At 35.7% G+C, this 13,562-nt stretch overlaps 1 protein-coding gene across 1 annotated transcript; it reads left to right on the forward strand.

Moving 5' to 3' along the window:
- Positions 1 to 1,848: 1,848 nt before the first annotated feature.
- faah2a (fatty acid amide hydrolase 2a) lies at positions 1,849 to 12,625 on the forward strand. The gene is made up of 11 exons (XM_059552545.1): positions 1,849 to 2,109; positions 3,140 to 3,222; positions 3,294 to 3,430; positions 3,510 to 3,719; positions 6,427 to 6,546; positions 9,438 to 9,573; positions 10,115 to 10,232; positions 10,303 to 10,422; positions 11,187 to 11,298; positions 11,501 to 11,689; positions 11,783 to 12,625. Exons 1-11 carry the CDS (start codon positions 1,924 to 1,926, stop codon positions 11,968 to 11,970), a joined length of 1,599 nt encoding a protein of 532 aa, XP_059408528.1. The 5' UTR covers positions 1,849 to 1,923; the 3' UTR covers positions 11,971 to 12,625.
- Positions 12,626 to 13,562: the final 937 nt, after the last annotated feature.

The following is a 13,562-nucleotide window of genomic DNA, read 5'->3' on the forward strand; positions in this document are numbered from 1 at the left end:
TGCGCGTTGAGCATGCGCAGGAAATGCTCCAACGTGTGCCAGTGTGATTCTGCACTATTGCGATTCTGCACTGCATTCTTCATTTTGTGTCTGCATTCTGCACGTCATGCAAATTTTAACTTAAATGAGTTTGAAAGCGGTACATAAGCACATCAAAAATACGTTTTTACATTTGCCTTTATTTGTGATATGAGCTTTTGTAGTTTGGCTTCTGATTGGCTGCATAATACATCGATCAAGCATTCGAGCCAATGAGCGGCCAGTGCTCTGGCGTGGCTAAACTATGATGTCATCTTTACGTTTCATGTCACACTGCAACGTCCATAGACGTGCAGCAGTCCTTGTTTTGGATGATATCATCGTCGTGAGTCAGCAGACAAAACCAGGCCACTGACTAATCATTTGAAATGAAAGCATTGCATCATGTCAATTTAGTCACTTTTATTACAATATGCAATTATTTCCATGCCTCTCATACCTGTGAAAGAAGCCATTCTTTTACCATCTAAGCTGAACGATTTGGGAAATAGCCTAATTGACTTTAGTGACATTATTGAAACCTAACCCATTGAATTTGCCCATACGTTTAACAAACTGAAATATGAGATTATTTCTAGTTTTAAATGTTTTCTAAAATAATAAGCCTACCTAAATGTTAAAGGTAAAGTTTTTTTTTTAAATTAATGAGCAAGTACATTAAAAATTATTCTTCCAAACCGTGTTTTGCCTTGCCAATACTGTCTGTTTTATTTTTTTCTCGCCACATTGACATATGAATTAGGGTATTCACATAAAACAATAGCCTTATGTTATAGCCTATAATAATCTTAATCCAAAACTGAAAAAGTTGACAAAAAACGAGAGGTTTGTAAATATTAATGTATCTGTCAGTGGCAAATATCAGATGTTCAGCTCCTTACAAATAACTCTTTGCACTCTTTCCCTGTTTACACATGAGCTAACTAGGGCCTATAAAATGTAGTGTGATGCAACAAGAAAAAAAAACTAATTCATCAATAATTGTATGACATTTTATTTCAATATATGATTATATGAAATTTTTAAGAACATATAAAATGAGAATCACCAGTATGAACTCTGACAACTTTCAATTGATTGAATTTAGTTCCTTGAACTTATAACTCACTGTCTAATTTATGAAGCCTATTGTTTTTGTTGTTTCTTTTCTTTTTTTCCTTTTTTGTAACAAAACAACATCAAAACTAATTTTAGTTGTATTAGTATGTTTTCAAATTTTGGAGGAGAAAGCCAAACAGAGTGATGTCTCTCAGCATGGCCTTTTATAATTGGCCTTAATCATGCACACACACAAACACAAATAAAGTTCAAGTTTTTAACTAAACATTTATTATGGCCAATTGCCATTACTGACATGCACACACACACACACACACACACACACACACACACACACACACACTAATTATGTTGAAAAGTCAGTGCTCATAAAAAAAAAACCTTTCTAAACCTTTTTTTAATGTTTATTTCACTCGGATATCACAGTGTTACATTTCACCCCAGGGAATCTAACAACAAACGTGGACTATGTATAGGGTGACTTGTAACATTTCACTCCTCAAGTTCGAAAGTAAACAATTAATTTTCTGTTTGTACTGCAAATATAACATCTGCGTCATGTCACAGCATACATTTGTTACTAGTTTGTATCACATTTTAAATGCAATCCAATGTTCAAGACATGGTTACGGGCTTGTAATATGTATATAGACCCAGTGAAGTTTGTTAAAAAATCTGAATAAGGTATGACTTCGTAACATTAACTGCAAGGATGGATTCAGTAACACCGCTCAGCAGAGGGCAGTAGAGAGCTCATTCCGGTTAAAATAAGCTGCGTGCTGTGCGAGACTGCTAGTGCCATTCATTGCTGGTTGCTCACTGACGATGGCTTTGACCCGGTTCGAACGGTTCTTGGGCCGATTGCTTCGAGCTGTGGTTTGGATGTTATTCGCCGTTTTTAAGTTATTTGCACCCCAGCAGAGGCATGGAGTTTCGCGACTCCCACCCATCACTAACCCACTTCTGCTGCTCTCAGCGATGCAGCTTGCCCGAAAGATTCGTCGGAAAGCAGTAAGATGTCAATAAAAACTGCGTAGGCTTTGTGGATTGATAAATATTACAGCATAACCGTAATGACATGTTAGTTATTCTTTGAGTGACGCTACGGAAAAGATCTTATTTCACACTCATTATGAGGAAGGGATAGGACAATGTGTATTTTAATGAATGCTGGGAGTTGTAGTTTCAACAGTTTCAGTTTTGTAGCATAGTTTATAAAAAAAAATTGTTTGTCTTCTGATCGCAGGTCTTTTTAATGTAAGTAATCAGAGTGGGACGTGTATTTGCGTTGACGCACTAGTTAGGAGGAATTCACAAGTTTCCAAGGCTGTTCAAAGGTCAACAGTAGTTATGAAATCAATAGCTACATTGTTTAGGGCCTCCTTAAATCCTCCTATACGTAGGTACAGTATGCGTATCAATCATCCAGACTAGTTTTTTCGTCTGAAAATCATTGATTTATTTTCAGTTCCCTCATTTGCCTGTAGAAAACAAAATCAACAGCAAAAAAACGAAAACAAAACAAATAATCCTCGCCTTAAATTTTAGATATATAACATATAGTAGTTTAAAAGATATAAAATATATTGTAATATATATTAAAATTATATTAGATTTAATATAATATATAAGTTTTATATAGTAGTAACTTTTAAAATAAAATGATTTTATATAACTTTTTTTTAAGTGACAATGAAGCTACACCGTAATAATATCAAAGGCATAATAAGATTTTTTTTTTTTTTTTTCAGGGCATCATGTGATAAATCTTTTAGCTTTGATGAAGCATATTTTAGAATTTAAAGTTTTAAAATAATCAAAAATGTCTCTAAATAAAGAATCATGCATATCTGCTCCCCCTTTCTTTTGAGAACAGACAAATATAACATAGTGCAGTGTGTACATTTTTCTAGGCATTTAGATCCATGACCTAGGTTTTCAATCTACATCTTACATTGTTTGTCTTTCAGTTAAGTACCCACAACCATTTTTTTATGTTTTACTGCATTATGCAGCCTAAACAGTTCCAATTTATCTCTAGGTAACAAGTGTTGAAGTGGTCCAGGCCTACATTGACCGCATTCAGGAAGTGAACCCACTTATCAATGCCATGGTCAAAGACAGGTAAGTGAGTTCAAAGGTAAAACCAACCTATATTTCATTCAGATTCTGAAAACACGTTCTCATTTCTTTAGGTTTTCTGCAGCACTTCAGGAAGCTGCACAGGTAGACAAACTGATAGAGGAGGAGACAGGAGGAGAGGAGGTGTTGGAGGACAGGCTACCTCTGCTTGGAGTACCCATCACTGTTAAAGAGGCCTTTGCCCTGCAAGGTATGACATTTTTCCAAACCTTTCTTTTAAAAAATGATACATTTCTGTAGGATGACACTCTTTGTTTTCGCTTTAACAGGCATGCCTAACTCGACAGGGCTGTTGACCAGACGGGATCTGGTTTCAGGAGTAGATGCCCCATCTGTTGCACTGCTGAAGAGGGCAGGAGCGATTCCACTTGGCGTAACTAACTGCAGTGAGCTCTGTATGTGGCTAGAGTCCCACAACCACCTCTACGGCATCACTAACAACCCCTATGACTTAGAGAGAATTGTAGGCGGCAGTTCGGGTAATTTTTACACACATTTACAAATCCGGACACTTTCATCATTGTAAAACTTGTAGGAGTTGTGCTTACACTGTTTTGCATTTGTTAAAGTTCCTCTCTGTAATTTTAACTTAAATGAAAAAAAAAGAAGAAATTGAAATACACATAAAATATGAATGAAAATGTGCATCATTAAATACTTTTTGCCCATAAAGAAATGAATAGTTCAAAAGAAAAAATAATATATGTATAAAATGATGCACACTTGCACAAGATAAAGAATCCAGTCATGTTACAGGGTTTCTGCGGGTCTTAAAAAGGTGTTAAAAATTCTTAATTTGCTCTTCCACAAATTAATGCCTAGGTCTTAAATCAGAGAAGAAAGTCTTAAATTCATTGCATTCATTGCAAAAGTCATCGCATTTTTGGTTGCTTGCAGTGCAAAAAAATAAAATCCACCAGTATTTTTTACTTGTTTTTTTAATACAAATATTTAAACAGCCCTAAATCGGTGTATTATGCCCTTCAAGGGAATTTGTGCTGTGTCCTCTAGCGGACACTTGGGGACTGTCGCCAGCAGGACCGATGTTTGAAGCACGTGTGAAACCACTCCAATCCTACTGGCCCACGTAACCCGTGATGTCACAGGCAGGCTCCCGGAAGTATAAGGGGGCACCTGCAGAACCAGTCACCAACTTTTGTTGCCTCTTTTGGAGGGGTCTGTTTCTTCACCTCTGAGGAGTCTGACCCATCATGATCAGCCAGCATTTTCCTGTTCCTCCCCCTTTTGGGAGTCGAGCGCAGATGATGATACCTCAGTCCCCCTCCAAAGTGTTTTCTCAGCCTGGGTAGTATAGTTGGGCAGCCTCCCCTGATTTCAGGGTATCTTCCAAGCATGCAGTCCCTCTGAATCCAGCATGCTAAGTATGGGCTTTATCTCTTTTGTTAGGTTTTTTCAAGTGAATGGCCCATTGCTTTTGGAACATAGTTGTTTAAGGACAGCTGTATATTCCTAGCTTGATTTCAGGGAATGTCCCTTACTGTGTTAAGTCAGATTGGCTTAGGAGTTGGCTGCCTCCCCAGGTCTCAGGGTATTTTTAAGTGGGCGGTCCCTCTGAATCCCACATATTAAGTGTGGGCTGAGTTAGTCTCAGCCTCAGACGTCACACCCATGGACCTTTGGCTAAACGTCTGATGCATATGACACACAAAAGTGGAAACACTTCAGGAGATTCAAAGTCATTATTGGATTGGTTGAATTATACATGATTTCCGGGAGACGCCGAGTCCTTCCATTCTTTGAGCTGTTTCTCCTGTATCAGGGTTTCAAGTTGATGGCTCATTGCTTTTTAAAACATAGCTGTTTGAGGACAGGTTCTCACTTCTTCCGAAGTTATGTTAGCTTCTTGCCTAATATCTCGGACAGGAGGCTGGGCTTCCTCCCCTTTTTTTAGGGTTTATACGTTTCCCTTAGGTTATTTTTGGAGGAGGCAGTTTCCCTATTTCTTATGCTTTGGACGGTCTTCCTTGTGTTAAGGTTTCAATTAGATGGCCAACAGCTGTTTTGCAGTTAGGCTGGTTAGGATGTCCCTCCTTTTTATTATTTAGGTTGTGTTAGACTGTGCTATCCCCCATGCTAGGGTTTCTAAGTAAGTAGCCACTAGTACCTGTGGTCCTTGTATTATCAGGCTAAGGTGTTGCTCACATAACATAGCTGTCTGAGGTTAGCTGTGTTCTTAGCTTGCTGTGGATGTCCACCCTCCTTCATCTGAAACTGGATTCCCCATTGAGTCTGTCACTTCCTTGGTGCTCTCTCAACAGAGAGAGCTTTAGACAGAGGTCCTGCTGGCGTCAGTCCCCAAATTTCGGCTGGACAACACAGCATCTTGTTCCTCTTGGGGAACCATGGTTACATGTATAAACCAAGATGTTTGCTTAAGAAGCAAAATGAAAATATTTGAAGTCTTGTTTTCTGAAAAATTAAACAATTTAGTTAATTGAGTTTTGTTTGCTAAAACAAACATATCTGTTAATAATGTATGAAAATTATTTCCCTTTGAATTAAATAGATTTTTTTTGAGCCTAGAGGCAGATATTTGTTTTTGTGTAAATCATAAACTTATATTTCTAAGAAAACAATACTTCTTATGTCTTTTTTCTTCTCAAGTAAATGTATCTTGATTTATAAATCTTTAGACATTTTCAATGTAAAACAAGGCACAAATAATGATTAAGAAAATGTTTTTTTGCAGTGTGATCCAAAGGTGTACAGTAAAGGTTTACTCATTCCAGTCAAGCTTTTTTTTCTGTAAAATGAATAGACTGGTAATGGAGATCTACAATATTACCATTAGAGAACATATTGATGTATTGTGATTCCTTCAGTTTGGTCCTTAAAATGTCTTTACTTGGTCCGTTAAAGGTCTTTAAAAGTCTTAAACTGACCTTCCTAAAACCTGCAGAAACCCTTTATTAGTAGTCTAATAAAAGCTTTATGCTTTAACAGCTTTAAAACCATTAAGTGGGTCACCTCATGGGGCTGCCATGTTGAGATCACATAACCAGCCATACTTTCGCTCACAGAATAAATAAAAAATTGCTTACTGTGAATAGTGTACTGCATTTTTATGACAGCATCTTTAGCTGATAAATATCCCAGTATAAATCCAAGATGACTTCCAGGGCAACATTAGCAAAAATTAACTGTAGTTATTAATCTCAATTGTAGGAGGTGAAGGCAGTATATTGGGTGCTGGTGCCTCTGTGATTGGAATTGGATCGGATATTGGGGGTAGTATCCGTATTCCCTGCTTTTTTAATGGCATCTTTGGACACAAGCCATCCACAGGTAAGAAGAATGGGTGCAGTTGTGTGCATGTGTTGGTAAGTAGTATAATAATAGTGACACAGATGGAGGGCATGGTTTCTATATACAGGTGCATCTAAAAAAATTAATATCATGGAATGTTTTTTTTTAAATAATTTAATAAAAAAAAGCTAACTTTCTTATATTCTAGATTCATTGCATACAAACTGAAACATTTCAAGAGTTTTTTTTTTTTTTTTTTTTAATTCTGATGTTTAAAGGAAAATTAAAAATTCAGTATCTCAAAAAAAAGTTGAATATTCCATTTTAAGCTTGATTAGTTTGATTGATTTTGAGTATAAATACTGGGTACCTCTTGGGCTAGTTTAGAACATGCAACCACAATTATGAGAAAGACTACTGACTTGACAGTTGTCCAGAAGATGGTCATTGACACCCTCCACAAGGAGGGTAAGCCACAGAAGGTCATTGCTGAAAGGACTGGCTGTTCACTGCACTGTATAGAGTGCTGTATTAAAATATATTCATAGAAAGTTGATGGAAAGGAAAAAGTGTGGTATGAAAAGGGATGACCTTTGGCGATGATTTGGGGAGCTTTGACGTCTGCTGGTGTTGGTCCATTGTAGGGCTGCACAATTAATAGTATTTTAATCTCAATAACGATATCCACCTTTTTCGATTTATTAAAAATAACCGTGACGATATTGATTGGCTCGTTATTTATCCTGAAACCTGTTTTTAATTTGGCATTTGCGTTATCTTGCATTGCTAACAAGTCTTCACTAGTGTTCATGCTTATGGTTGCCAGATGTGAAGAGCTTTAAGCCCCAAAACAGAGCTTTTCTCCTTTAAGGATACACTTTCTTCAAACAAAGTGAAAGAAGTTTCATATAAAATTTTTCATCGGGTTTACCCAGTTAAGTCACTTGTGTTACGGCGTTGCAAAGTGAACATGGAAGATATTTGTGTTTTTTGTCAAATTTCCATAGCCTATTAATTACTTATCCCAAGAGCTGCACAGTCCCAATCACATGTCCCAAGACCCAAATGTTTTGGAAAGAACTCAGTATTTACTTACAAAGAAAGACTGTTATGCTTGTTAACCTTGTCAAATGGAATGAAAAAATGCCAAATTTTGAAGAATTTTAAAATAGATATAAAATATATTTAGAGACAATATCCAAAATCAAAAACTTGAAAGCAATGAAAACTATACAGTTGTGTAATAGATATAATTTAATGTAAAATGCCTTTTTTTTTCTCTTTTTTTATTACCCCTGACATGTATGGTTATATGTACTCTTGTTTGTAAACTATACTCTGTTCTTGTTAATATTCAATAAAAAAAAAAAAAAATGATATGAAAACATATGAGTTTAGCGATCTCTCCGCAGCGATATTCTGCTTACATGAAAGTGTCATATAAACAATGTGTGTTTGTGTTACCAATTGTGCCATAATCAAACTTTCACTGAGTTTCAATAATGGATCTGTTGTGTTTGATGAATAAATTCGATTTTCCTACCTGTGACAATACAATGGGGAAAAATTTACATAAATTGGAATTGTTGAAATTTATATTAAGAGTTTCTAAAGTTTTTACAAGTTTTCATGTTGAAAATGGCATGGCAATATTAGTTTCAGTGTGTATTAATGATCTTTAAGGAAATTTACTGTGCGATCTAAGTAGCTTTTTCCCATTTGAGAACAAATTGTAACATGAAAATGTAATGTGTATACAGATGACAAAACACTAACCATGACTTTTGTATAATCATAGTTGGTTAAATGAAGTCATTGTATAGTCAAAAGGTTTAAGGACAAATGAAATGTAATTGCATTTCCCTGCTAAACACCAACCCCCCCCCCCCCCCCCCCAAAAAAAAAAACAAAAACAGCCTAAGTTGGTTGACTGATTTTAGTTGGTCATCCAGCCCAGTATTTGCTGGTCAAAGCTGGTCAGCAGGCTGGTTTTAGAGGGGTTTTGACCACTTCCTTAGCTGGTCAGGCTGGGAGACCAGCTGGAACAACCAGCTAAAACCAGCTTGACCAAGCTGGGAGATCAGCTTAAATCAGCTAAATTTAAGCTGGTTTTAGCAGTTTTATTTTATTCAGGAGGATTTTAATTAAAATAATGGTGATTATCAGTTTAAACCATTATCGTGCAGCCCTAGTCCATTGTGTTTTATCATGTCCAAAGTCAATGCAGCCATCTATCAGGAGATTTTGGTACACTTTATGCTTCCGTCTGTTGACAAGCTTTATGGAGATGCTGATTTTTAATTTTCCAGCAGGACTCTAGCACCTGCCCACACTGCCCACACTTCCAAGTGGTTTGCTGACCATGATATTACTGTGCTTAATTGGCCAGCCAACTCACCTGACCTGAACCTCACAGAGAATATAAGTTGTATTGTGAAGAGGAAGATAAGTAACATCTGACAAACAATACAGATGAGCTGAAGGCCGCTATCAAAGCAACCTGGGATTCAGTAACGCCTCAGCAGTGCCACAGGCTGATCGCCTCTATGCCATGCCGTTTTGAAGCAGTAATTTGTGCAAAAGGAGCCCCAACCAAGTATTGAGTGCATAATTAAACCTGCTTTGGAGATCTTGAACATTTTTCTTTTGTAAATCTTTTTTTGATTAATCTTTGAGAAAATATTCACATTTTTTGAGCTTTTAAGCTATAAGTCATAGCCATCAGAATTAAAACAAAAAAACTCTTAAAAAATATATCGGTTTGTGTGCAATGAATCTAGAATACAAGAAAGTTTGCTTTTTTGAATTAAATGACAAAAAAAGAGAACTTTTCCATAATATTCAAATTTTTTTGAGATGCACCCGTATTAAAGTAATGTTGATTTAAGACTATGACAAACACAAACTACATGTTTTGGCTGTACATACAGGTATCGTAAGCAATGATGGTCAGTATCCTCCCGCCTCTGGACTGCAAAAGGGATTTCTGTGTACAGGACCTATGTGCCGCTATGCTGAAGACCTGATTCCCATGCTAAGCATCATGGGAGGACCTAATGCAAATAAGTAATATACAATGCTATTTACATAGATATGATATGATCACAACAACATTGTAAGCAAATATCAGCATTACTTAAATGCAATCTACACTACCATCCAAAAGTTTATGGTCCGTTAGATTAAAGGTGTCTTTGTGGTCTTTTAGAAGTGTTTAGTTAGTCATACGTCTCCCTGTTGAGAGTAGAGGTCTGCGATATTTATCAAATATGATAACATTGTAGTTGTTTTAATTATGTGCAAGCTGACATTTTTGACTCACTCACTTTGCAAAAAAAAAAAAAACATGTCTTGAGAGAAAGATTTCACTGCATGATGAAACCTATTAGAATGCAGTTTGAATGTGTATAATTTATCCTCTTCACTGAAAAAAAAGTATTAATTTCATTAAAAAATGTATTTTTATATAAATATTTAATTAAACAAAACATATGAATAGGGTAGCTTTAATTTCAGTCTTTCCAATTGTTTATTTTAAATTTGGTCAACCACTGTTAGAAATCCTAAATCATCACTTGTCTTTCTGTCTGTCTTTCACTTCTGGTAGACTGCGTCTCTCTGCTGAAGTAGATTTGAAAAAGCTGAGGTTCATCTCTGTTCCCCACAATGGAGGCTCTCATTTGGTCTCTCCAGTTGATGCACAGCTGCTTCAGGCACAGAAAATGGTAAGTGGGTGTTTGTGGATCGGCTTCAAATGATTTTCCTCTCATAACAGGCTCTTGGTTTTTTTTTTAGGTGGTCAGACGTTTAGAAGACGACCTTGGGGTGAAGGTCCAAACGCTGTTTATCCCTCAGCTCAAATACTCCTTTCAGATCTGGGGAACTATGATGGCCTCACCCGGCAAGGATGGAAAGGTGTGTTTTTTGCCATTATAATTTTTATATCCTCATCAATGAATCTATTGAATAATAAATATACAGATATACTGGATAAAATAGTAAACCCAAAATTTCTTAAGATGTTAAAGTCAGTTTCAAAGGATGACAAATGAGTTCATTAAAATGAATGTTAGAAACATAATTTTCTGTAAAGTTGCTTTGTAACGATTTGTATTGTAAAAAGCGCTATACAAATAAACTTGAATTGAAACCGATAAGATAACTTTTAATCTCTCACTGACTTTAGCTCTTTATTTACATCCTGTTAAGGGTGGGTTTAATGGTTTTTCTGTTGTGTAAATAATGGGGGTTATTGAAAATAACTTCTGTATTCTGTACTTGTCTTATCGCTTCTGGTTCAGTTCTTTTGTATGTGCTTCATTAAATATGGAGCTATTTTACTCAGGGTGCTTTTGAAGGATATACCAAAGATGATCATAACCGATGTCCATCATATATGCAGATTGATTTCTAAATGTGTATGTATATATATATATATATATATATATATATATATATATACTGTATATACTGTATATATTAAAATTGAATTAGTTATAAATAAGTTCATGTGTCTTAGTTTAATAGCATTTTGTCTGTTATTCATTTTAATATACATACTTTCCTAATGTAAGCATATCATTTTCATATTGTATGTTAGGGTACTGTATAACATCAATAATGTTCTAGTTGTCAGCATATTTATATAAGATTGTTTTGTCATTTTTCCCCCATCTCAGCCTCCCACCACCTTTGCAGAGCTAATGAGTGAAGGCGGGAAGAAGGTTTGGCCTGTCTGGGAGCTGTTCAAGTGGCTTCTGGGGTTTTCTTCTCATACCATAGCAGCAATAGGTGTGTGACAGAGCAAATGAGCTTGTACTCTTTTAACTGTGAATTTGAACCATCCTTCCTTACAGATCTGATTGATCTTTATTAGCATGAGATGCAAATCATTGCTGCCAGTGTCTTCTTGTGATGAGCATTTTTTTGCAAGTTATGTATCTGAAGAGGAATGTCTGTGATAATAGTGTTGCTTTCTGTCTCTCTTTATCAGGTCTTGCTCTAGTTGAGCTGTTCCAGAGTTCCCATCCATCTCCATTCATTTTACAGCAGAAGGAGAAACTGCAGCAGGAGCTGGAGGAGTTGCTGGGCACAGATGGAGTGTTGCTGTACCCCTCTCATCCCCAGATTGCTCCCAAACACCACCACCCAATTTTTACACCCTTCAACTTCTGTTACACTGGTAAGTGTTGTTAGTTGTGATCTACTGATAATCTACTTATTATGGACCATGTTCCTGGGGAGCTTGGGCTCTAAGCGGTTTTGTTCTCTGCAGGTATCTTTAATATCCTAGGTTTGCCAGTGACCCAGTGTCCATTAGGGCTGAGTGAGGAGGGTTTGCCCCTGGGTGTACAGATTGTGACAGGTAAATTACAGGACCGTCTCTCTTTGGCCACTGCCCTCTACCTGGAGAAAGCTTTTGGTGGCTGGAGGGAACCAGGCAAGACAACAGCCAAGCCTTAATCCAGTTTATGCATCTGCAACAACAGGACCACATAACCAACAACACGTACTGTACCACATATACAGCATGTGTAACCATCCAAAGCTTAATGACATTCATGAGTGCAGAATGCATTTTACATTAACTGACATGTTTTTGAGGCCTGCATCTGTGTTTACCTATATGTAAACTTGATATATCTTAATTTCATTCATAAGAAATTGAATGGATGCTGTATCCAGAACAAATAAATATAGATATTTACACAAGACATCTATTAATTTTATAACTATGTGAAAAATACTGTATTTAATTTAATTATTTTTGTTTTATGCACTAAAACAAGGGTGTTTGAAAACACATTTGTGCTGCTCACTGTTTCCTGTTAACAGGCTTATCAAGAGCAGGCTCTTTCGTGTGACAAATCTACTTTGGAATATCCTTTGCCATAAGCAGATTTCAGTGTATTATTAGGAAGACGGGCATAAATCAGTCATATTTAGAAGTAAATATCAAGCTAGGGCATTGAAATGCTGGGCACTGGCAGTTTTCTTGGCCTTTATTACTCATATTTTGTTTCTATGAAAAATCTGGACGAACATTTTGTAATGTGCTGATGTATTAAATAATGTGCCTAAAGCAGTAACACAAAATAAATAAAAAAATACAAAATTTCCCAAATATTAAGTGTTATACTTGAATGTTTTTAAATGTCCCTAATAAATATGTGTCTGAATTGTTAGCAACATAAACATAAATAACCTGCATGTCATAAACGGATCATCAATATATTGTTAAATAACTTTAAAAAAAATGGACAGCAGATGACATTACATGCATTTATTAATTCATTATGTTATTCTTAAGGTATCATGAATAAAGTCAGATGACTCAGTTGGATATAGTTAAAATATTTTTCCTTCTCTCCCCTTCTTTCTTTGTAAATCATATCACAAAATTAAAAACAAAAGCTTTGATTAAAAAAAAAACACTTCACAATAATAATGCATCGCACTGCTATTTAAAAATTATACTATATCTAAAATACTCTATAAAATAGTGGTATAACCTATAAATACAATAAGTATTTTTAATTTGGATTGTACTACCTCAAGCACATTTTAGGTAGTGAAATAGAAATGGCCTATACAATTGAAACTGCAAATATTCGCCCTTTTCACTATATTTTGTGGTGATATCAGCCCATAGAAATATATTTATTGATTTACTTTAAAAAAAAAAGAAAAAAAAAAAAAGTATGACATTTTATAGTGGGTCCGATTATTTAACCAGTTCCGTTTGAGTGGGAGACCTTTATATGTATTGTTATCTTATCGCATATATATTATTATAATTGCAGTCTGATTTCAAGTAGTGGTACTACCATAACCCTAAGCAAAAGTAGTTTAAGGTAGAAGTATTATTATTACTATTATAACCTCAGTTGAGCTAATGAAACATTCACATTCAGATCTCGGGTCTTTACTCTTATGTTAGGGAGTGATCTGTTGTCACTCTTTTGCCTCCAGGTTAGTTTGTCTCCTATATAAGGACTGTTTTTCATAATGTTCAATCTATTTCTTTGTCTTTTTTTCTGATTCATTGGTTACAT

The sequence above is a fragment of the Carassius carassius genome, chromosome 6 (genome assembly GCF_963082965.1).
Source record: "Carassius carassius chromosome 6, fCarCar2.1, whole genome shotgun sequence".
NCBI classification, from domain to species: Eukaryota; Metazoa; Chordata; class Actinopteri; order Cypriniformes; family Cyprinidae; genus Carassius; species Carassius carassius.